The following is a 23,964-nucleotide window of genomic DNA, read 5'->3' on the forward strand; positions in this document are numbered from 1 at the left end:
TTAAAAAAGCACATGTCCAAACTGCTTTTTCAGACCAGCACCATGTGTAACCTGGTTGTCTGCCTACACTCCAGCAAGGGCAACCAGCCTTAGTGATGCTGAATGTATTTGCATTACTGACTGAAACCTCAAACCCTTAAAGTATTCTTTATTTTTACCAGTACACCTTAATTTATGGTGAAAACATAGTCCATATTATTTTACATGTTCTTCACATTTAAATTTCTCCCAAAACAGAAAATAATAAACACAACTTCAACAAAAGGAATCCCATTTCTATTATTCATTTCTTAATTTACCATATACATCCCCTCTCAAACTCTAAACTCACCTTTAAAATTAGTTAGTTGTGAAAGAAATGTGGCACTCAAACAGCAGATTATCAGAGCCAGGATCTCTGTTCTTTACACCTCTCTCCTCTCAGCAGAACCAGATAATGGCAAACTTTCCCTCTCTTTTTCCACACATATACATGTTAGTTTCAAATCTCAGTGCTTCCCCCTTTTTTTCAAATGTAATCACACATTTCTATTGGTTGAAAACCAACCCTTTTCCAAAAGTACCCTTCCCCCAACTTGACTTCTGCCTAGTACCCTTCCCCCAACTTGACTTCTGCCTGCTACCATAGCAACAGCTCATGGAACACTGCTGTGTGGAGTTAGGTCAGAAGTTCACCAAACAATGTTTCAATTCCACAGAGCAAGAGTGCTTGACTTTTCAAACCTAACAGCAAATCCATAGTACTGTTCTTTGGTAATACATTTTTCTGTACCAATACAAAACATGCTTCTATTAATTTACACATACAGCCTAGTTTTTATTCTAGAATGGTATGAAACAGCCAATCAGTTCTTTTTTTTATGAAAAAAATATGTATGCCTCCATTTCCAAACTGTCTTTCTTTTCATATTGCCATTCTACTGAAAGACACCTCCTGAGTGCATCCAGTTCTCCTTTGAAGATGTTCACAGTGTGGATTGTAGGGCACAGCTATGTCTTCTGGAGTGAAAAGTATGCAGAGAAAACAGATATGGTGAGAGACCTTGCTTTGCCAAATGTAGACATTAAATGGATTGGTCAGAGAGGGTTAAAGTGGCACCAATTGATGCCATTGGTGAAATCCTTCATGCACATCCAACACCCTGACCTCATAATAGTGCACTGTGGTGGCAATGACCTAGGCACTTTGACTGGGGTAGGTCTGGAAATGCTTATGAAGGACACCTTTGCACAACTGTTTTCACTTTTCCCTAAAACTGCCTTTGTGTTTTCTAACATATGCCAAAGGCAAAAATGGAACTAGTCCAATCATTTCTGTCCGCAGATTGACAAAGCAAGAAAGCATGTCAACAAATCTGTTTTTGCTTTCCTCCGTGACTATGGTATGGGTTCCATTTACCACAACAACTTGCGTTACGACATGCAAGACATTTATAGAGGAGATGGTGTGCACTTCAATGATGAAGGGAACAGAGTCTTCCTCTTGAACCTTAGACTCTGCATCGGTACTTACTTGTAGGTACCACTAAAAAATCATTTCATAAACACAACGGCTCTTTTTAGAGCCCCCTAATATCTAAACACTTAAATCTGAATTTCATTTCTTTTTTTATTTTTTTTTTCTACCGTACGCTTACGGTAAGCTTACCGTACGCGTACCCCGCGATTTTTTTTAAAATCAATAAATGTTGTCTTTGTACTTTTCTGTCCTTCTTTGACCCCCTTACAAATGTTAGGGGGTCTGTAACTCTCCTCCTTGCCCCCTTTTCAAGATATCACTCTTTTTTTTTTCTGAGTGAAACACACGAAATGGCGGCCGCCGCTTCCTGGTTTCGACCGATTCGAATGTTTACTAAGATCTAAGAGCCAATCAGAATCGCGCTCGCGCACGCCACCGTACGCGTACGGTAAGCGTACCGTAAGTGCACCGTAAGCTGGCTCAGATATATATATTGATTTAAAGGATATTTTCTCAGAATCTACTGAACAGATTTACACCAAACCTACAAAAGGCACTTCCTTGAACTGAGGACTACCTCTCTGCCAAATTTCAAGTAATTCTGTTCAGCCGTTCGGGCTGTAGCTGTGTCTAAAGGTCCTATGGAAAAATGCATGGGAAAAACGCGTTTTGGGACCCCCCTTTTATCTCAGCCCCCGCTTGACAAATCCCCCCGAGACTTTCAGGGTAGGAGCGGAGCGTAGCGCCCCACCTATTTTGAAAAATTCGCGAGGATTCGTCAGCCGGCGCAAAAGTTATTCCAAATAGAATGTTGCGGATTTCCTATGGAAACGTGGTCCTAACTATAACTACCTACTGGCGACCGCCAGTAGGTAATATATATATTCACTGAAAAAACCATAGGTTTCACACACGTTATAGTTAGGAATTAGCATTTAAAAAACCTTGCAAATTCATTAAAAAAACCATAGGTTTCACACATGTTCTAGTTAGGTGGATATTTCACTCGTAAAAAACCAATGAAATTCCCCCGTTATAGTTAGTTCAGATAACTATAACTCGCGCGACCGCCACTCTATCACAAGGATGATGTCATCAGTGATGTCAAGAGTGATGCCACTGACCATATTATGAGTGATGTAATATGTGACGTCATGAGCAGAGGATTGCGGTCACATTGGGACCCCCCTTTTTCTCGGCCCCCGCTTGACGAATCCCCCCCGAGACTTTCAGGGTAGGAGCTGAGCGGAGCGCCCCATTAGTTTTGAAAATTTCACGAGGATTCGTCAACCGGCGCCAAAGTTATTCAAAATAGAATTTTGAGATTTCCTATGGAAACACGGTCCTAACTATAACTATCTACTGGCAACCGCCAGTAGATTATTTATATATATATATATATATATATATATATATATATACACATGTTAAATATGAATAACAGCTCATTATAATACATCAATTGTCAAAGTGCTACCACAATGCTAAGATAACAAGCATTTGCAATGCGAGAGCATTTGCGAGAGTTTAAGCTATTGGCATTGAAAATGACAATGCCTTTTATTCATCTGTTTTGATAATTAACACATAAATAAAAGGCATTGTCATTTACAATGCCAATAGCTCAAACTCTTGTAAATGCGAGACCTATTTCATTTCAAAGAAGCGACCGCCATTGTCCTGGCAGCTTAGAAAGTGAAAGCGCGCATGGCACTCTGAATTAGGAAAGGATGTCGTACTTGCAGTACGAAAAACTCATTAAAGTAAATAGTGCTTACAGACTAAATAAGACTTACTGTGTAACAACCGAAGTAAAAGGGCCAGTTCTCATGGGAGGTTACAAATGAAGACAAGGCGGTACTTATGAGGGACTAACAAGCCTAATAAAGAATCAGAAGCCAGCACTTACAAAGGACAGTGACGCAAACCAATAAAAATATGGGTGGAGAGTGGGTGGAGCTTCAAATCCAAACTCAAATTCAGCATGCCTCGCAAAGCAGCGCATGCACTGGCCAGGCTCGACCTAAAAACCAAAGGACAAAAACCTCAGAAAAGTCCTTAGAAGTAGACACATTAAGTGTCTGCTATGTCACCCAGATAATCTGTATTATTTTCTATTATGGGAATTTCAAGAATACTCACTGAGATCGTTGAGATAAAAATGTGCACTACAGTGGTTGAGAGAATACAATTTTAAAACAATAGAACCTTAATAGATATCATTATACTGATTCATTATTCCCAGCAGTTCTTACCTTAATATAATCATAAAAGCATAAATAGATTATACAACATACAATATCACTGGGAGTATCTGATATCGTACCGCTTTATAAACTCACACAAGAAACATTGATATGTTATGACTTAATAACTGTGAATTTAACTGTCACTCAAAACACATTGACCCTTCAGCAGCCAAAGTGCAGGATATTATCTGCTACCTACTTCACTTTTCACTTGCAGACTTGTGGTTTGGCTTTCACTTCCATACAGCTACACCAAACTGCTGTAGCCGCCTATCTTCAGAACAGGCAACACTTCTTCCTCTTCAGAATTCCAGCCATTCCTCCTCTGGTCCCACCTGCTCTGACATGGAACCTCAAGGTTGTTTGACAAGACTCATGGGCTCGCTGCTTAAACCCCTACACTCCTGCCCCCTCCAGTTTCTCTCTTGGAAGGTGGCAGTTCTGGTTGCCACCATGTCATTCAGATGTGTCATTGGGCTTCAGGCACTTACCGTGGAAGAACCTTTCTTCCATATACACAGGAATGGGATTGTCTCCGAACCAACCACAAACTCCTCCCTAACGTGGTCTGACAGGTCGACCGTAATCAGTTGAACTCCGTTTTTTCCTTCAACCAGACTCAGTTGCGGAATGGATTCTCCATACTTTGTATGTTAAGCGAGCCGTCCTGTACTACATTGACAGGACTAAATCGTTTACGAAGACAAAACAGCTCCTTGCTGCTTTCTCCAAACCCCACAAAGGGAAGGCCCTACTCAAATCAGGCATTGCAAGATGGATCGTAAAGTGCATCCAACCATGCTATGCTAAGAAGACCTTTCCCATTACTCCTAGAGTCCACTCCATTCGGGAAAAAAGGAGCCTCTATGGCCGTCCTGCAGAACATTCCAATAGCTGACTTCTGCAAAGCAGCTACCTGGTCCACACCACATACTTTTACAAAACAGTGTGTGGAAGTGCTAACCCGCGAATGATGACCAGGCAGTACTCTACACTTTTTTAATCTACTGCAACTCCAACCGCCTAGCCACCGCTTCTGAGAGGACTGTTTTACAGTCCATGCTCAGAATGTGTTTCTACAGCCACAAGTGCCTTGAATGGAAAATGGTACCTACCCAATAAGCGCCTGTTCATGGCATGTAGTGCTGTAGACCCACTTGCGCCCACCCTCCTCCACAGACTCCTGTGGCCGTAGCAGTGATTTTTCTATCTCACTTTCCTCTTTTTTGCACAGACCTTTCTGTACATCGCTTTGCTTCATGTTGCATCCTCACCCGCCATGCAGGAAAAACAATCCAACAATAGAGTCGCTGATCATGTGCATTTCCAGCAAGAGGGAGAAGTCCCAGTAGCTTGGGACTCGAAAGACTTCTTCCAAGAAAAACAAATTGAATATATCCGGCCCAACAATAGATGGCAGGAGTATGCACAGTATGTGAATCTAAGACACTACATGACACAAACAGATGTTTCATGGGTAATATTTTCCTTACTAGTTTTTGTAGTCACGCTAGGCTGGTCATACCGCTAAGCTTTTTCTAGAGCAGAAATAAGACTATTGTTTACTGCAGCACTTCAGAAAAACTAGCATACTGCCTGTTCTTGACAGAAACTTTTAATAGTAGAATGTAACAGAAATATAAAAACATTCCACTTGACAGATTTGCTTTGCGGGCTACCATACTAAATCTAGTATACACATGGTGGGATGGTGTAAAAAGGGATTTTTGAAATTAGAAGACAGTTGGTAGGTACCTGTGAAAGTGTAGGGTAACCAGTCTGAAATCAATAAAAATTAAATGAGGGTGGTAGAAGGATGGCATGCTCCAACTGCAGCTTGGTACATACAATGAATGCACTTTTTTGATATTTGCATGTAGGTGTTTTGGATGGCTTGCTATCTACAGCTCCAGATGAGTATCTAAAATGAGTCCTTTTCTCTGGTTTCAGCTTCTTCACAAAGTTCTCGTGGCTGAGGTGAATGCCCTTCAGGGGATGGCAGCCATTGGACAGAGGCCATTGCTCATGGAGGTGAGAATTACAGAATGCTGAAATCTTATCTCTTGGAATACACCACATAGGTTTCTCGAAATAATCCTCTTTTAAATTATCCTCTTTGTTAATGTGACACTGATGATCCATTTCTTGTAGTACAAGACTTGGAAAGAGCAGTTAGCAGTTAAAATGTGTGTATCCTTAAACATCTAACTCTAATGACAGTTTTACAAATCTGAAACATATCGAAAGGGTGCACCTAGAATTAACTTGAGATGTTTGAAAATATAATCTTCACTTTTTTTGGCGATCTAGGAAATTAACACAATTCTACAGTATGTGGTTGAAAGAAACAAGCTGCGGCAATGTCTCTATGCAAAGAGGCACGCACTTGAATCGTGGCGCCAGCTTGTGGAGATTATACTGACTGCCTGCCCTCAGGACCTCATGCAGGCTGAAGACCGACAGTTGATAATTCGAGACCTTCTGCAGGATGTTCACGACAAGGTGAGAATCACACCACTACTGCTCCATATTAAAGGGATACCTGGAGATGATATTGATTTTTTTTTTTTTCTTTCTGTAAAACCCCCCTGCCTTTTTCTCACGAGAGCTTCCTGAAAATCGGTTGAGCCCACCCTGGTCTTTAGGAGCCAGGGTGCTCCTATGATGAAGCATGACACTATTGGAGTGTTTGAGGGGAATACAACAAAGAGGCTGTGCCCCCACTAATTGTAGTATCAAACCATCGGATCTTGTATAAATTAGGCCACCGCCGTATGATTGTTTTCTGATATTTTGTTTGGGTTGGATACTTACTTTGCTTTGAGAATCACACATGCCAGTTACAATGGCAAACTGTATTCTGCCCACTCTGTGAGGTACTTTTAGCGGTGTTTTTGTATATCTTTTTGAGAGTTTCATTTCGATTTGATATTTCTCTAACATGGATATTTGTATGAAGGTTTGCAGAAAGCACAATTTTGCAGACTGAATATCAAGCACAAATCTCTCTTGGCTTCACTATCAAAGTTAAGACTACACTTGTGTGTGTGTTTGGGCACATTAAATCTTATTCTCCTGGTCATTTGACTAATATTTCCCCTACTGGGATTAATAATCATAATTTCTGAATTGGTTAATTGGCTCCAGTTTGAGGAGTTCAACAGTTTTAAAGGTCATTCTGTCCAGATTTACCAGGATAACTATAACACAGTTATTAAAGGTATTTTCTAGTAAAAATGTTAACTTAGGGAGTTGTTTCTTTTTCTAAGTGATATGCAGATGTATTGACGGGTTGGACTATTAAGTCATTAGAAAGCTTCTAAAGTTATGGCTGACCATTCGTCAATGCTGGTTATGGTGATAAGTGAGTACACCAGCGTTATCAAAAATAGTTTTTTGGATGAATTAAATTATTAAAATCACACCCAACAATTTGAAGATGATTGGCTAGCAAAACAGAATGCACATGGGACAAACTAATTCGCCATTATTTTTGTTTCAGCAGAGAAACTCTAATATGCTGAAACTGTTAAATCTTATCACAGCCTAGAACAATTTTCTTGTGTTTTAAAGCAATGGCTTGCAAAATAATTGAATAATAGAGGCATCAGGATGACGTAACTACTCAACTGTTCTTTTTAATGCTCCTTTTGTTAAGTTTGTCGCACAGAGATAACTACTTTACAGATTGCATGCCCAAATAGCATTGTACGGGGTTAATATTCATACATATCAGCACATTAGAGGCAAAGATCATTGGTTCTGCATGTTAAGATCCTCACTGGTACTCATGAATATGGAATATTTCTTCTAGGCGTGACGACTCAGAGTACAGGCTGCTATATCTAATGCTCTTGGACTAATCATCATTGCTTTTGTAACCCATGCCCTCCTCTGAACACAGCGAGGCCTTGTTTGAGCACTGTGCCACCTTGTAGGTGTGAGAAGATACTATGGTACGGGGTGGGTGATGATGGGTTGATCTTTCGATGCATCTGCAATAAGCTGTAGGGACGCCGGATGTTTTCAAGGATCAAGATCCCCTCAAAGCCGAGGCAGGGCCCTCTAGGGTTCCAGCACAGCAGCCGATGCCCGGCCTACCGACCGCTTTTGCAGCATCTCAGAGGGGAAGCACATTTGACGTCCACACCGGTGGGGCCGAAAACAGTCAATTCTAAGGGTAGGTGTGGGTATTACCCTTGCATAGATCATCTTTCTGAAGCCCCACCCACAGAAACACCATAGTGCCAAGGAAGAGTACTGCTCTCGAACAAATCTGGCATCCAGCCCAGAACACTTGAGGCAAAAAAAACTTAGTGCCTTGTGCACCCCTGCTTTTGGACTCCTGTCGACACTCAGACAAGGGCTTGGAGCCGAGTAAGCCACTTAGGAAAGGAGCCGACCACTACCATGCCTCCACCCCTGCAAAGGCCCACGTCTGTGTCTAAACAACACTCCAGTCCCAGTACCAGGCCTTTGGCGCCAAGATTGAACGTTTCAGAGGCACCCATCCTCTAAAGGCTAGAGGAGGCTTTCCATCCACCTAAACACTGAGCAGATTTCTGCAAAGCATCATGGACAAAGCGCCAGTACCCAAATAGCGAAGACTCGCATTTGAAGAGGAAATCACTTCTAATGAACCTTGGCGTCTGGTGCCAAAAGGACACAGCCCATAACACCTGCACCATTGCCACCTTCACCTAGGTACTCAACTCCACACCCACTACGCCAACACCTCTTCCTCCACAATCTCCAGCGGGGTCAGTCCACTCTTACTCTGACTTCATCAGCCATTATGGTGATCAAAACAAATTTGACCAAGTTGATTGGGATGATCCGTAGGATGACTAGTGTTGATTCACCAGATGACCCAGACTTGAGCTTTATCTCATCAAGCTGTTGCCCCCTGATGATACTACTGAATATCTTTAAGCTAATCAGTAGGTGGCTTGTCACCACAAGGTGGAGATGCACACCATTGAAGTGGAGGACGACTTCCTCGTAGAAATTTCAAAGACTGAAAGCACAGTACATTTTCTACCAAAGCTCAAGAGGATACTTAAAAACATCTCATGAGAAATTTAAGGCTCCAGTTAGGGAAAAGGTAGTTATGCCTAAGGTGATGAGGAAATTTCAAGGCGTCTCCCAGCGACCTTCTGTACATTAGAGGGCAAGTCCCTCCTGACTCTTTTGTTTTTCATGCAACAAGACTGTGAGCGTACACTCTGACTACTGGGGACACCCCGTGCCGTCAGACAAGGAGAGTAAGGTTCCCAACGCTGCTTGAAGAGAATTCAAATGGGGACAACTACTCTAGTGACTTTTGAACTTGGTAGTTTTGCTAACACAAAACGAAGGGTATCACTGGGAAGAAACCAAAGCCCTCATACAACACCTTCCTGAGGCCTCTAGAAAGAGGGGTAAGGAATTGGTTGCCAAGCGAGATAGCTATCTCTAACACGACCATTAGCTGTGCTCTTGATGTTGCCGGCACTGAATCTTGTAGTGTCAACACTAGTGTTAACCATTGACTGGTTTTGCCAGAGGCGCAAAAGCATCTTTTTAATGTCTGTTTAGTGAGGAAGAAATGTTGGAGAAGATCACCACACCAGCCTTGGCACAATCGTGCATTTCACGACTTGCACACAAGCAGGGGTTACCCATGGGAAGGCAGTGTGGGAATAATGGTAAGGTCAGGTAAAGTTGTGGCTCTGGCAGGGGAGCCTCTGCTCCCAAGCAAGGACTCTCCATCCATCCCTCCAATTATCCAATTCCTATCAGGGAGAGTATAGCAGTCCTAGCAATAGGCCAGCAAGGCTATTGCCTAGGAATCCATACCATCTGACCCAACATACCACCCTGACCCCACAGCTGAGACCATCTCATCTTCTTACAAGAAGAGGTCACAGCTTTAATGAACAAAGGCACCACACAACCAATGCCCAAACATCAACAAGGGAAAGTAGTTTGCTTGCTGTACTTCATAATTCCAAAGAAGGACGGTTCTCTCCATTTCATACTAGATCTGAGGCTCTCAATCTTTTATCTTGTCGGAACACTTCCACATGACCCTCTGGAGGGTGTCACCCCATTACTTTGACTTCATGACCATATTAGAGTTCAAAGGCTCGTATTTCCACATTTCCTTCCACTCTGCTTATCACAAGTACCTGCGGTTCGTGGTAAGTGGACAGCATTACCATTTTACAGTGTTACCCTTTGGGGTCATCACAGCCCTGAGGGTCTTAACAAGGTGTTTGATCTTGAAGTCTGCACATTATGTAGAGCAGGCATTCACTCAGTCCCGTACTTAGATGATCAAGCACAGTAGCAGTTAGCAATTTCTGATAGATACTTCTAACTGCAAATAATTCACTTTTTGAATATTCTCCAGGCATTAAACCGGACCCAGAAAACTTTCAGTAGTTCCACTGTGTCCCAGTAGGTGGCCTCCTGCATTTCCGCTCCAACATCATTCGAGCGACACTTATGCCTCTGACTAGACAATTTTCTTGCTTAAAATTCCAAGTGTGCAAAGGAAATGTCACAACCCTAAGACTACAGGGTTCAAGCCTTCCAGGAGCTGTTGCAAACAGATGTCTGAGACAGATCCTCATCAGCTAGGTCTTTGGCACTTGGAGTTGGAACATGACTCCAGGGCCTGTAGCGAATGCGCCCGTGATGAACTCTAAGGCCATACATGACCTTGAGGCAAAGCTTTGCGTCGCCAAACATCGAAAGACTCCAAGCTGTGACCAGTCACGGTCAAAAGAGGCCATGTTCCCGCTCACGAAGTCCTTCCCACGACCACTCATTATCTCATCCAAAATCACCTAAACCTTTTAAAGGCCAATCTATTTCAGAGGCAGGCACTGCAAGGTGGATTGTTAAATGCATTCAACCTGCTCATGCAAAGGTGTTATGATGAAAAGAAGAGTTCCAGTAGTCGAGGTTAGGTTATAGAGGAATACGTTTATTGTTCTTAGAAGTGAACATGGTCTTCTAGTAAGTTCAGTAGTACACTTGTAATCCGCCCAACCAGGAGCAGCCTCCCTGCTGCTCAGCCCATGATCCAACTGACACTCCACCTTACAGCAAACCCCACATTCCATTACATCACCATCCACACCAACATTCTACACAACACATTCATCCTGGCTGAGCAGCATAGGCAGAGAAACAGGGAGGATGCATAGTATCAAAACCCAGATATAACACACCTTCCCCCTTTACTGAAAACATAAAAACAATAATGAATATAAGTAGGAACATCGCAGTTACACAGAAGAAACTTGCATGAGAAAATATTGCAAATTCAAATTGTATACAGCATTTCATAAGAAAACACAAAGCACTTCAATAGTGACTATGCATAAACATGCTGAAATATGTAAGGAGGAAAAAAATAAAATAAGAGATGCATATAAATAAGCAACAAAACAAAAATGCAAATATCGCATACATATACCAGATGCGACACATGTCCCTTCTTTGCAGAGCAAAAGAAAACAAGGAAATGCAAGAAGGATGTTGTCCATAAACTGCATATAATAAGGAAAAAAACATATATAAAAATATGTATAAGTCCTCCACACGCATACAATCCAAAAGCAAAATGCTCCAAGTTACCATCACACCTGCTGGCCGGACTAGCATAGAAAATGAAGGAACCACAGAACACAATAAAAGAAGAAAATACACAACCTAAAAACAAACCAGGTACTCCCATAACGCAACACCACACGGAACTCTCCAACTCACACATGCACAAAACAACTGAACCAGAAAATACGCAGAGGGTAGATTACACCCAACGCATCATCACTGGAGAAGGGCATCTAGTGAAAAGAACGAACATTTGAGAATGAGTGAAATACACCGCATGGTGTATCACCAAACACTAAAGCAAAGAAATGGGCGATCTGCACCCCACTAGAGTAAACCTGAACTACACCCGAAAAAGTATATAAGCAGTAAAAATGAACGGAAGAACTACGCCACACTAGTGAGTCTCCAAACAGCAAACGCAAAGAAATGGGCGATCTACAACCCACTAAAGTAAACCTGAATTATACCTCGTAGGGTAAGAACAAGAAGTAAAAATGAATGGGTGAACTGCACCCCACCGAGAATCAACAAAAATAACAAGCATTTGCAATGCAATAGGTCTCGCATTTGTGAGAGTTAGAGCTATTGGCATTGTAAATGACGATGTCTCTTGCTGTGGTGTTTTGGTTTGGAGTGGAGTGAATGTATGTTGTGTGGAGTTCGATTGTGTGGGTTGGATTGGAATTGTTAGTAGTGTAATTGTGTTGTGTGAAGAGGATTTATGTAGTGGAATTATGTTCCATGGTGTGCAGTGGAATTATGTGGTTAGTAATTATGTGGTATTAAGTATACTGGAAATATGTGGACTGGGAATGTGTGTCATGGAATACTTATGTGGAATGATTTTTGGGTTGTAGTGAGGTATGCAGTGGAGTTTAATTATGTGGTATGCTGTTGAATTCTGTGGCATGTTGTGGATTTTTGTGGTGTGTATTGGATGTATGTAGGGTGGTGTGTAAGTGTATTGAGTTGAACTATGTGGTTTGTTGTTGTTTTATGTGGTGTGGAATGTATATACGTACAGTTGAATTGTGTGGTGTGGAAGTGTGTGTTGTTGAGTGAATTTATGCGGATTGGAATTATGTGGCATGGTGTGGAGTGCATTTTTGTGGATTGTGTCGCCAAGTTTAAAAATGATGAAACATAATTACAAAGAAAGGTGACCTTTCAATGCGTGAAAATTCACAAAATTAAAACATGATGCTTCCACCAAAAATGTCAGAAACGCTGACATGTTTGGTCTGATTCTTAACACACCAACTTATGCAAACGTAATGCTGTGGCAAAGTGTGAGAGGCTCTTGCCAGTCTCCTGTTCTCTGTTTCAATTTCCTTGATAGGCCTAGGGAATGTACCAGTTGTGACTCCAGTGATTTGGGGTCAACAAGACATTGCCATATTAGTGGAGAAGACATGAAGGGAGTAGTGACCAGAGGAAAAACAATGAACAAATGCACTGCAGCAGCTTCAGTGTACAGGTAAGGGCATGGTGCAGCATAGAGAGTAGATGCAGGGTGGTGAGGAACAACTGAGGATAGGGAGGGGTACACGGGCACAGAAACACAAACCCACACCACTGTCCCAATGTGATAGTAGTGAAGGGTGGGGCAAACTTGGGCACAGGGTGTACCTTTGTTGGATGGTGGCGAACATATCGGGAGTGGCAGAGGGGTCAGAGGCAGACATAAATGTACAACCCATGTCTGTCAACTCAGGGTAGGGCAGTCTATATAGAAATAGGTGGGAAGTGGGTGAGGTGCGAGAAGAGGTAGAAAGTCAAAGAGTGGGCTTGTTTTAGCTGAAGCGTTGTTTGTTCTAACGGCTGTAAGTTAGGTGCGATATTTGGATGCACCAATAGAAAGCCTTTCAGCATCCAGTGAGGACCACTCTTAAATTCATCATTTACATTGAAAAGCATAATACAGTGCACACAATAGCAGCTCTTTATTAACATTTATGAGCACTAAAACCTTACACACTAAAAGCAGAAAATAAATCAGGGCATCCCTACATGTACAGTAATAATGAAAGAGACGCTCGTAGAGGCTAAAATGCAAAGAAGTAAAAACATACCAAGAGTTCTCACAGTTTTTAAAGGGAACACTTCTGAAGCTTGGTACAAATATTCCGCTGGACAGCTCTCCTCCAGCTGTGTCTGAGCTGAGCTCTGTTTACCACACAGTGGACTTCGAAGGATCTTCTGCATTGAAGGATCACTCACAACAGGGCTTTGTTGGAAACAGTACCAGAAGCAAAGTCGTTGCTCGCATCAAAAAGAACTCGAATTCCACTCCCCAGCAGCAGCTGTACATTTGGACTGTACCGCCGCGCACGTGGAGGTTCATATACACTTCACATAACCTGCTGCTTGGCAGCGCAGTTGAAAGTGGTTGGTACATCATGTTATCTTACTGCTTTTAACCAATAGACTCAAAACGGAAGTGTCTACCGTGTGCCATTGTAAATTATATTTGCGAGCAAGTGCAAGAGAGGCCGGGGCTCAAGGTGAACAAGCATTGGCAGAGACAGTAGGGCTTTCCTTTGGAACATTTCGTCTTTTCCAGTTGCTTTTGGCAATGCTGGACCGCGTCATTAAAACAAAGAGGTGTGATGATGCAGTTTTATTATTGCACGAATACACAATGACATATGTGTGCACATGCATTAGAACACATGCGTGCCAGTGGTATGATGCTGGTGCCATTTTTTAAATTTATTTTTTACTTGCTGGGTAAATAAAAAATAAAAAACATTCCAGACAAAAGCGCAAATTAAACTAGACGGAAGAGCTGGTGTGTCAAGGCAGACACTGAACTATTCGTCAGAAACGGGTATTTTAATTTCCGTGCAAATGATCAATGGACAGAAACTCATCTCTTCTTTCTATTTACACAGACATCAGGCAGCGCCAAGTCTCGCTTTCGTAATCTGATTCCACATGGGCTACGCTGGCAAAATGTAATTTAAAGGTGCGAGAGTCCGAGCTGCCAGAGCGCAGCCAACAAGAGGTTTACATTCTAGAAATGCTGACGTTTGAGCCCAAAGAACCCTGAGTCACGGTAGAGGGAAATCAAAATATAACATGTTTACTACGGGAACACATGGGAATGCAAAGCCATTAATCAAGCAGGATGGCTCTGTCTCCCTTCACGCCCAGGGAGGAGGGAGATGCGAGCTGAGCATCAAAGGGCTGGGTGAGAAGGGAGGGGGGAATGCAAGGGTCAAAGCGTCGAAAGTGAAAGTAATCGAGCAGAGCATCAAAGGGCTGGGTGAGAAGGGAGGGGGGAATGCAATGAGCAGAGGAGCAGCTGTGCACGTGCATGTGATCTCGTGCACTCAAGGTTTAGGCCAGCCAAAAGTCTGTGGGTAGCAATTTGAAAATCCCACATATAAAATGTCTCTTCGAGCCTTTGGCTCGCGAGACCTAAAAAGCAAGAAAGTAAGAAACGGGTGGGCTATACCCTTCTAGTGCAGTCACACCTCAAACAAGACCGAGCATGAGACTAAACACACAAGTGAAACAGAGTACACTGTCATTGGAAGTCTTGTAATGTAGCAGAAAATACAGTAGAATACACTTGACAACCAAGAAGTGAATATTCCACGTCCAAGGTACAGACAGGTAAGAAAATGCTTGGAAGATCTGCGTGCCAGAAAAATTTACACATACAGCACCATCACATGTAATGGCAATATGGTAATAACAAACGTATCACTAATAAATCAAAACTGGAATATTGAATCAAAAAATCATATGTAACATCTTGACTATCATGGCAGTACTACACATAATAAAAATCTGCATTAACACATTCTTTCATAAAGGAACTGGTGCCTCACCCCGGTGGCATGCCAAAAACAGAAAACAAAATACAGGTATGAGAAGAAGCTGAATAAATGTAAGTTAAAATGATGGCAAACTCCTGACTGACCATAGCATTTAAAGAGAATGCTTACACGATGACATCTTTGAATAGCTATGTGACCTCGAATGAAGAAATCTCACAGAGGGAATAGAGTAAACCTATATAAACCTATATAAACAACATGCTAGAATCAAAAGTTATGACGCCGTTGCAAGAGGGTAGCCAAAGGTAATTGCAAAATTCTGTTGCTTCAATCCCAATGCAATGCCATGGAATTCAACACATTGTCATGATGTCAGTGAAAGGCAGCAATGTAGACTCCAAAGCGTCTCTAAGTTCAGGCGGCAGCTGGATAAATAAGATCTTTTAAAAGTATATCTCCCAACACACTTAACTCAAATCTGGCTCCACGAATGTCATGCCACGCCAACTTGCGAGAAAAGAGATAGCAGGGAAGAATCTAGACGAATGCTGGACAGATCGCCCCAAATCAAAATGGCGGCACGCAGAGACCCCGCACGCCGGATAGCTCTAGGCGCGTCAGAGTTGAAAAGTGTCTATGAGCAGTGAACGAGTGCGCGCTCAGCAAGTATGAACTCCTCGCGGACCATTTGAATGGCGCACGTTGATAACGGTGAGAATGCGCGCTGAGCGACTTGAATAAAATGCCGCATATAGAGAAAATGACACACTAGTAACTTGACACTCCGAAAATGCGACTCACAAATTTGTTTCACTGCAAAAGAATGGGAGCGCCCCTCTCCCCTTCTTATCTTTTGAGCCATCATCATCAACCAGAGTGTGTGCACAGGGTCGAAACAGAACCAGATTTAAATCGAAATCCAAGTGAGGTGTCCGGCGGATAATATCAAATGTAACTCTGTCAGTCCATCAGCAACCGCTGCTGCACATACTGTATAAGGTTTGCCTCTTGACTTGTAGAAGATGTAACCAGTAGAATAAAGTTGAATTTAAGCAGGGACATGCGCCCTGTCTATGGGCTGTCAGATTAAGCAGTACACTGGCGGGCCAGTAGGGCGTAAAATCCTTAGGTAGGTTCTTAAATAGTATGTCAAGTAAAATTTCTTAGTAGAAGTTTTAAGTAGATCCTCACGCGTAGTTTCTGAAGAAGATTAACCAACTCATCGCCAGTTTGTTATGATGAAAAGAAGAGTTCTGTCAGGTTGTTAGAGCAGGAGATAACTCTGATGGAGGCAGAGGCTTCAAGCGACACCACTAGTGAACAGAGCAGGGAAGGGTCAAGGCACACAAGTCCCGCATTCGTCAATACTAAATGATTGTAGTTAAGACGTTATATTCAGAAACATGGTGCAAAGGACAAGAGACGCGACCCAACTACGTCTCTATATGGGGAAGAAAACCAAAACGCATAAAGTGGTTCAGCACTCTATTTTACAAATAGATAATCACATAGTATGGGTTATATTCCATAGTCTGCAAATCGAGAGAACAAAGTGACAGTCTTGTTGGTAAAACATTTTATGAGTCGTTCTTCTTTGAAAAATAGATTCTTTCTTCTTTAATAAGATCTTGTCAATAAAAACACAGCATGCAACTGATAGCCGACGCGTTTCGTCCCCCTGGGACTTCTTCAAGGCTTAGCATGCGAATTATGTTTTCCGCATGGTCTACAGGTTGTGTTTCCTAGTTTGGATACAGTGTTGTATTCTATTCATTGGAGTACAGTCTCTCCAAAACGTGATGTCGTGACGTCCGGTTCAGAAGGTAAAGAAGACACCACTAGTGACCTGCGCCATAGACTAGCACTGCGTCAGCGTGATTTACAAGCCATGGCTGATAAGGAAGCGAGAGCATATGCCCTGGCAACTCAGCATTGCTTATATGATGTAGGCATCAAAGCTTCAAGACTCCTAGTGTGGTTGGAAAAGTGCGATAGGGAGCGATCATGGGTGACTGAGGTGCGAGACAAAGGAGTACTGAAAACTACGAGTACAGATATAGCGAAAGCATTTGCTGTGCACTTTGAGGAAGTTTACGGACACAGATGCACTAGAACAGAAAGCGACTGTGAGGAACTACTTAGAGACTTCTCCCTACCTACGCTAACCAAAGAAGCGAGTGAGACTTTCGAGGCTGACCGCACGTAAGAGAAATTAAGGGGGCCCCTGGGACACCTTAACACAGGGAAGGCAGCTGGTCCAAATGGAATCCCTGATGAGATCTACAAATGTCAGGCATCCACAATAATACCAGCGCTCTGAGACTGCTGCTAGAGGCGTGAGAGCAGGGGCAACTCCCACCGGATCAGCGGGGAGCCACAGTGGTGATGATACACAAGGAGGGAAAGCCACCTGATCAGTGCGCCTCATATTGCCCAATCTCTTTGATCAATGTGGAGGTGAAAGTGCAAACCAAGGTTCTAGCGAACAGGCTGGTGCCGGTCATCTCAGAGGTTATACATGTAGATCAACCGAGCTTCATGCCCAGCAGAAGCACTCACCACAATCTACGGAGGTTGTACAGCGTGCTCCATATGACACGGGACCCCGCTTCTCAGCAGACGGCATTGATGGCGTTGGACGCGTCAATGGCGTTTGATAGTATAGAGTGGCCCTACATGTTTATGGTGTTGCGAAGGTTGGGCTTTGGCCCTAACTTCTGTTGGGTGAAGCTGTTGTACAGGGAACAGCAGGTCCAAGTTAATGGAACATTGTCCAGACCCTTTCAGCTGCAGAGAGGCACTAGACAGGGCTGCCCTCTGTCCCCTTTGGTGTTCGCTCTTGCATTAGAGCCTCTGGTGCACTGGATACGGAGGGACCCAATGATCTGGGGCATAGAGGCGCTTGGGGAAGAACGAATTTCACTTTATGCGGATGACATCCACCTGTAACTAGCAAGACCATACCACTCCATGGCCAGAGTCCTTCATATGTTTGAGTTTTTTGGGAGTTACTCAGGATATATGATCAATTGGCCCAAATCGGTGGTCTTCCCAGTATCGGGCCCTCCCCTGAGGATACCAACACGGTGCTCAGCCCCAGTGTTGGAAAAGGATCTAAAGTACCTAGGCATATATATCGTCAGAGATCATGGGAAGTTTCTGAAGAGAAACCTCAAGCCCCAGATAGATCAGCTAAGTGCTGACGTACGTCACTGGCGTACTCTCCCATTGTCTCTAATGGGCAGAGCGGCCCTTTTTAAATTGATGGCTTTGCCGCGCCTTTTGTATGTCCTCCAAAACACCCTCTGTCCAGTTCCCACGGAAGTTTTTAAAAGAATAGCCCAAGACGTTAGAACACTTCCGTGTCAGGGTGGCTCTCCCAGAATAGCACTCCATAAACTACAAATAGGAGTGTATGACTGTGGCCTAGTGGTCCCGGACATTTGACTCTACTACTGGGCCTCGCAATTGCTAGTTCTAAATGATTGGGTATACGCAGACGTACACGAGCCGGCCTATAGAGTGGACAGAGCTAGCATGCTGGGTGGTAACTGCGAACCACTCTTGTACTCCCAGAGAGCATGCCCGGAATGGCCGACACACTCGGGGCAGCAGTGGGGTGCTGGAGGGAGGCCAACAGATTCCTGGGCTGGACGGAGAAATTCACTAGTCTGACTCCACTGTGGTCAGGGGACACATTAAAATAAGTAGCTGCCCTAGCAGGCTTTAGTGGGTGGAAACTTATAGGAATCGAATACCTGGGTGACGTGTGGAGGGGAGAGGCTCCTATCGCCTTTGAGGATCTACAACAGGAATATAAATTGAATCGGACACAGAGATATCACTACCTAAGAATCCCCCCCCCCCCCCCCCCCCCCCCCCCCCGGGAAGATAAATTATTACTAGACCCCACCCCAAAAAAAGCGACATCAGCGATATATCGCAAATTAATAAATATTCTACCAGACCCCCTGGTTGCCGTGCGTGCGGCATGGACGGACGACCTTGGGAGCATAGATGCTGAAGAATGGCTAGAGGCAATACAAAGTCCAAGAGAGATTGCAATCCGGACACGATTTAGACTGGTGCAACCTAACATTTTGCACCGTACCTATTATTCACGTACACACTTAAGTGGGTAAAGCACATACAGCGCTTTGCTTTAGGTGGTTGTCAACGGGAGGGGACTTTCTTTCATATCCTATAGGAATGCCAGGAGATTGCCCGATTTTGGCAAAAGATCACAGATGTAATGTCTAGGGTATCGGGAGTGACGGTCCCAATGGACGCCAAATGGCTCCTCTTGACGAATAATGGAGCTTTGACTGGCCCAGACACGTGGGAGTATGGTTGGTCCTAGCAGCTGGGCTTTCTAAAAGGAACATTGCAAGAAGGTGGGGAGCACCTTCACAACAGTCATTAAGAGAGTGGGAAACGGTCCTTGACTGGTGCCAACGAGCCAAGGAAACAGTGTATAAAAGTAGGGGTAGTGTCAAAAAGTGGGAGAAAATATGTTCATCATAGTGCCAATATAGAGAAACAGGGTATTTTGTCTCCTGCCTGTGGATGTCGTCTGTGGTCAACCTGTGCCTTTTAAAGCCACTGAAGGTATATGACTCTGCCTATCCCTCATACAATTGCTGTGATGTCAGAGCTGTACTATGTAAGACTACATGTGATTGATGTAAAGTATGGTCTTTTTTGAGCAATGTTAATAAAAAAGATATATAAAAAAAAAAAGTTCCAGTAGTCGAGGTTAGGTTATTGAAGAATAAGTTTATTGTTCTTTGAAGTGAAGATGGTCTTCTAGTAACTTGAGTAGTACACTTGTAATCAGCCCCGCAAGGAGCAGCCTCCCAGATGCTCAGCCCATGATCCAACTGACACTCCTCCTCACAGCAATCCACACATTCCATTACATCACCATCCACACCAACATTCTACACAACACATTCACACTGGCTGCGCAGCAGAGGCAGAGAAACCGGGATGATGCATAGTATCAAAACCCAGATATAAGCAGGATTAGCATACACCTCTATCTGTTTACATTTAGCTGTGATTGCAACCTACCTGCAAAATAGGGAACGTTTGTCACTCTGTAAAGTCTCAGTTAACAAGGTCTTCGTGGCAAGCCTCAAAAGAGTCTTCCTGCTAAAGATGCCCCAGCCCCTGCCTGGAACTTAAAAGAAATCGCAACTATGCTTATGAGCCCACTATTTGAGCCATTACACTTCTGTGATATTCATTTTTTGTCATGGGTGGTAGCATTTTCGGTGGCGGTTCTTCTCTGGGACTCCTCAGTGAATTACAGACCTTAACTATAGAAGTTTTCATCTAAGTTCATAGGAGTAAGCTCTGTTAAAATGGCCAGCTCTGGTGCGTAAAGGTTCTCCTCGTGGTCAGGGGCCAACAGCTGGCAAGGGCGAATTAAGGATTGGCACTCTTGAAGTGGGTCTCATGGGTCTTGATGTCCCTCAGCGGCTGCCGAGCTCTGGTACAGTTTGAGTCCCGACTGGACTCTTTGCAGTCTGTCTTGGGTGCAGGTCGTCTGGTACCCTGGTGATTGGGACTGCCCGACTCTGGTCGATCCTGGTGCCTCCACACTCGGTGGTGAGACAGATCTGACCTTCCAGAGCATGACTACCTCTTCACGATTGGTTGTTGTGCCAGGCAGGCTGGGGAGCTGCAAGTCACTGGGCCGGACTCAATTGTCAAGTCTTGAAGCGGCAGGCAGAGGTTCACGCCAAAACTCTGCGACACGCCCTCAGTTCTTAGGTTCAGCAGCTATTCTTTGTCCTCCTCGTCTTTAGGTCCCTCAAATCTGAAGTTCTGGGTCAAGGGGTGCCACCTGAATGCTCAATTTAGGGGCATTTTTGTGACAATGGGCTACCTCCCGTCAGAGTGTCTGCACCCTCTATATAATCACTTCCTTTGGGAAGTGGGCAAAACCCTGACCATAGAAGGCTAATTCCGTTCAGAACAACGTGGAGGAATCTGAAAAGTGGGTTCCGCATCAGTTGGCCCTCTGTAGGGGTGGTGCTGGCTGAATTTGAGCACACATCCTAATTTTACTAATTTTCCGGCCTGTCTTGCCGCCAAGACATGGATTAAACAAAACAAAGAAAGTGCCAGTGCTGCACTAAACTTCCAAAAGAGTTTTAAACATGAACTGAATTAAACACGTCCACTTTTGACCATTTTTTGGTTGATTTTAATCAAAAATATTTTAATGCAAATTTTCTTATTATTTTGCACGGTTATATTGAAGTGATTAAAGCATTTCACAAATAATCAAAAAATACAAAAAAATACATTCCTAATATTTACACTACATTAACACATGTAAATAACATCACCACTAGCGTACCTCAATCACTCAGACAACAACAACACTCAAGGTTCACAAAATACTGACTGTACACCATAAAACAAACAATTTACACTTATATGTACAAAATACATCAGGCCATCAGCAAATAACACTTGCAGTACTTCTAAACGCTTATTTTTAGTTGTTTTAGCAGATGATTGGCCAAAGGCGAAGATAGGTCAAGATAGGTCTACGCGTTTTGAATCCCTTCACCGGGGATTCTCATCAGGACCAACACTCTCTACAACTTGAAAGTACGCAACCCAGGCTTTTAATATGAAATGAACGTCCAACGGAATATTTGTCAGGACAAAAGATGTCTCGCAGGCACGTATAGATCCTAACTCCTCCTGGTAGGAGTTGACTGTGCTTCCGATTGTTTAAAAGCGGCGTGTAGATTGTATCAACGGCTAAGTCCTCTTTATCAGGTTAATCCAACGCCATCGGAGCCATCGCGAACCGTGCACACAACGCCAAAGTCGAATCAAGACATGGGGACAAGACAAGGGGTTGAGCACCTCCATTATCTGGAGAGACCCAGGATCGCATAATAAAGGGCCTTTGAAGCTACTTGCTCTGGAATGCCCATCTTCTTGGAGGAGGTGTGAACACCTTTACCCAGAGCAGGCTTTGTTCTGACCTCCGAGAGCAAAGGCTCTCACTTCGGGAGGTCGGAAAACTGTCTATGGTGACTTGCTAGTCAAGTTCAGTCAGTCGACACACTAGTAGTCTGTAGGTTTTCAGGAGGCACCTCTAAGGTGCCCTCAGTGTGCATTGATTAATACATTAAGCACTGGCATCACTGTGGGTTTTTTAAGAGGAGGTGTTTGGTACCATACACCTTGGGGTACAGTTGAGCCATCATAATGATGAGTATCCTTCCCATGTACTCATTAAGGCTTCCCTGTGCACTGATAATATCGATGGGTGAACTTGGATATCACCAGTTCATATCCACTCTCGTAGATATGACCTCACATGCTATAATGCACACTGCCTTAGGGCTGAAAGGCCTGCCATAGGGGTGACTTACCTATACCACATGTAGTGCTGGCAGGCATGGCACACAGGGATGTGTGCCATGTCGACTGTTCGGTTTTCTCTGCACCATGACAAGCCAGCTGCAATGGCAGTTTGCATGATCTTGGTGAGGGCACCTATAGCCCTTGAGGACCCTCTTCAGTCCCAATGCCCTAGTTATCAGGGGTACTGTAAGAAAGTGGTTCTGTGTATACTGTTCCAAAATAGGTGCAGTGTCCTCAGAGGTTTGGCAGAGGCTAAAGTTAGATATAACCTTACTCTCTAAAGTGGTAGCTTGGTCGAGCAGTAAGGCAGTATCAGAGGACAGTGTAGAGCATTTGTTGCACACACTCAGTCAGCAAATGGTCTCACACACTCAAGAACTGAACTCTAGGCCAATGGTTTTGTATAAAAGTATATGGTTGTTTTATTTTAGAACCAACAATGGATTTCAAAATATCCTTTCTCTGAATGAGAGGCTTTAGATAAATACTTTCAATATGCAATAGGCTTTTGAATGCAATAGACACAGTTGTTGCAATAGCAACACAATTTCCAACACAATAATACATTGAGCTCAATGGGAATTTCTAGTTAAATGCAATTAGTTACATTAAGGATTACTTTTCTAACCACAGGACTGGATCCTGTATTCGGTCTTGGGACATTTCCTGTAAACAGTTGAGTAAAAGCGTTTTGGCTACAGTAGTGATTTTTAAGCAATATGTTGGTATTTTAAAAGTTGACACAAACTTTTTCTCATAGAATCACCTATGTTATTCTATGGGAGGAATTTCATTTAGCAGGTAAGTGGCGTTATTGTTACTTTTTCTAACTCAGTGTTGGATCCTGGATCCAACACTGGTGCATCACCTGTAAATAGTTGAAAGAATGTGTTTTCGTTACACAGGCGATTTTTAACGAATATTTGTAAGTTTGCAAAATCGACACTTCAAAACTTTTTCAGCAAAAACCAGGCAATGTTATCCTATAGAAGAAAATTCAAATTATTGGCAAAGTATGTTCTCCTTACATTTGTAGTCCAGTGCCGGGCTCCTAGGTTCAGCACTGGGACATCTATCTAAAACAGGTAAGTAATTAAGTTTTCACAGTTGGTGCGATTTTTAAAGAATATTTGTAGTTTGCAAAAATCGACACTTAGAAGAAATTTCACAGAAAAACAGTCAATGGTTTCCTATGGAAGAAAATTGGGTTAGCGGTAAGTATGGTTGTAATTACTTTGCAGGGTCAGTGCTGGGCACCAAGATCCAGCACTGGGATCTCTCCTGATAGCACGTGAGTATTTTCGTTTTCGTTACTCGGTTAATTTTAGGTGAATATTTTAAAGTTTAGAAACTCCACACTTAGAAGAATTTCCAAGTGAAACCAGTCAATGTTACCCTATGGAAGAAAAGAGAGTTGTCGGTTTTTGGGTTAGTACCTGACTGGCAGAGTTAAGGTTCTGGG

The 23,964-nt window shown here is 43.2% G+C and overlaps 1 protein-coding gene across 1 annotated transcript in view; it reads left to right on the plus strand.

Annotated features, from left to right (window-relative positions):
• Window positions 1-23,964, plus strand: part of NUP205 (nucleoporin 205) — an 839,084-nt gene that overhangs the window by 533,997 nt on the left and 281,123 nt on the right. The window contains exons 27-28 of the mRNA XM_085651995.1: window positions 5,659-5,739; window positions 6,019-6,210. Coding sequence (XP_085508121.1) covers window positions 5,659-5,739; window positions 6,019-6,210 — 273 coding nt within the window. The remainder of the gene's footprint in view (window positions 1-5,658; window positions 5,740-6,018; window positions 6,211-23,964) is intronic.

Source organism: Triturus cristatus, chromosome 4_1, assembly GCF_964204655.1.
Source record: "Triturus cristatus chromosome 4_1, aTriCri1.1, whole genome shotgun sequence".
NCBI lineage: Eukaryota > Metazoa > Chordata > Amphibia > Caudata > Salamandridae > Triturus > Triturus cristatus.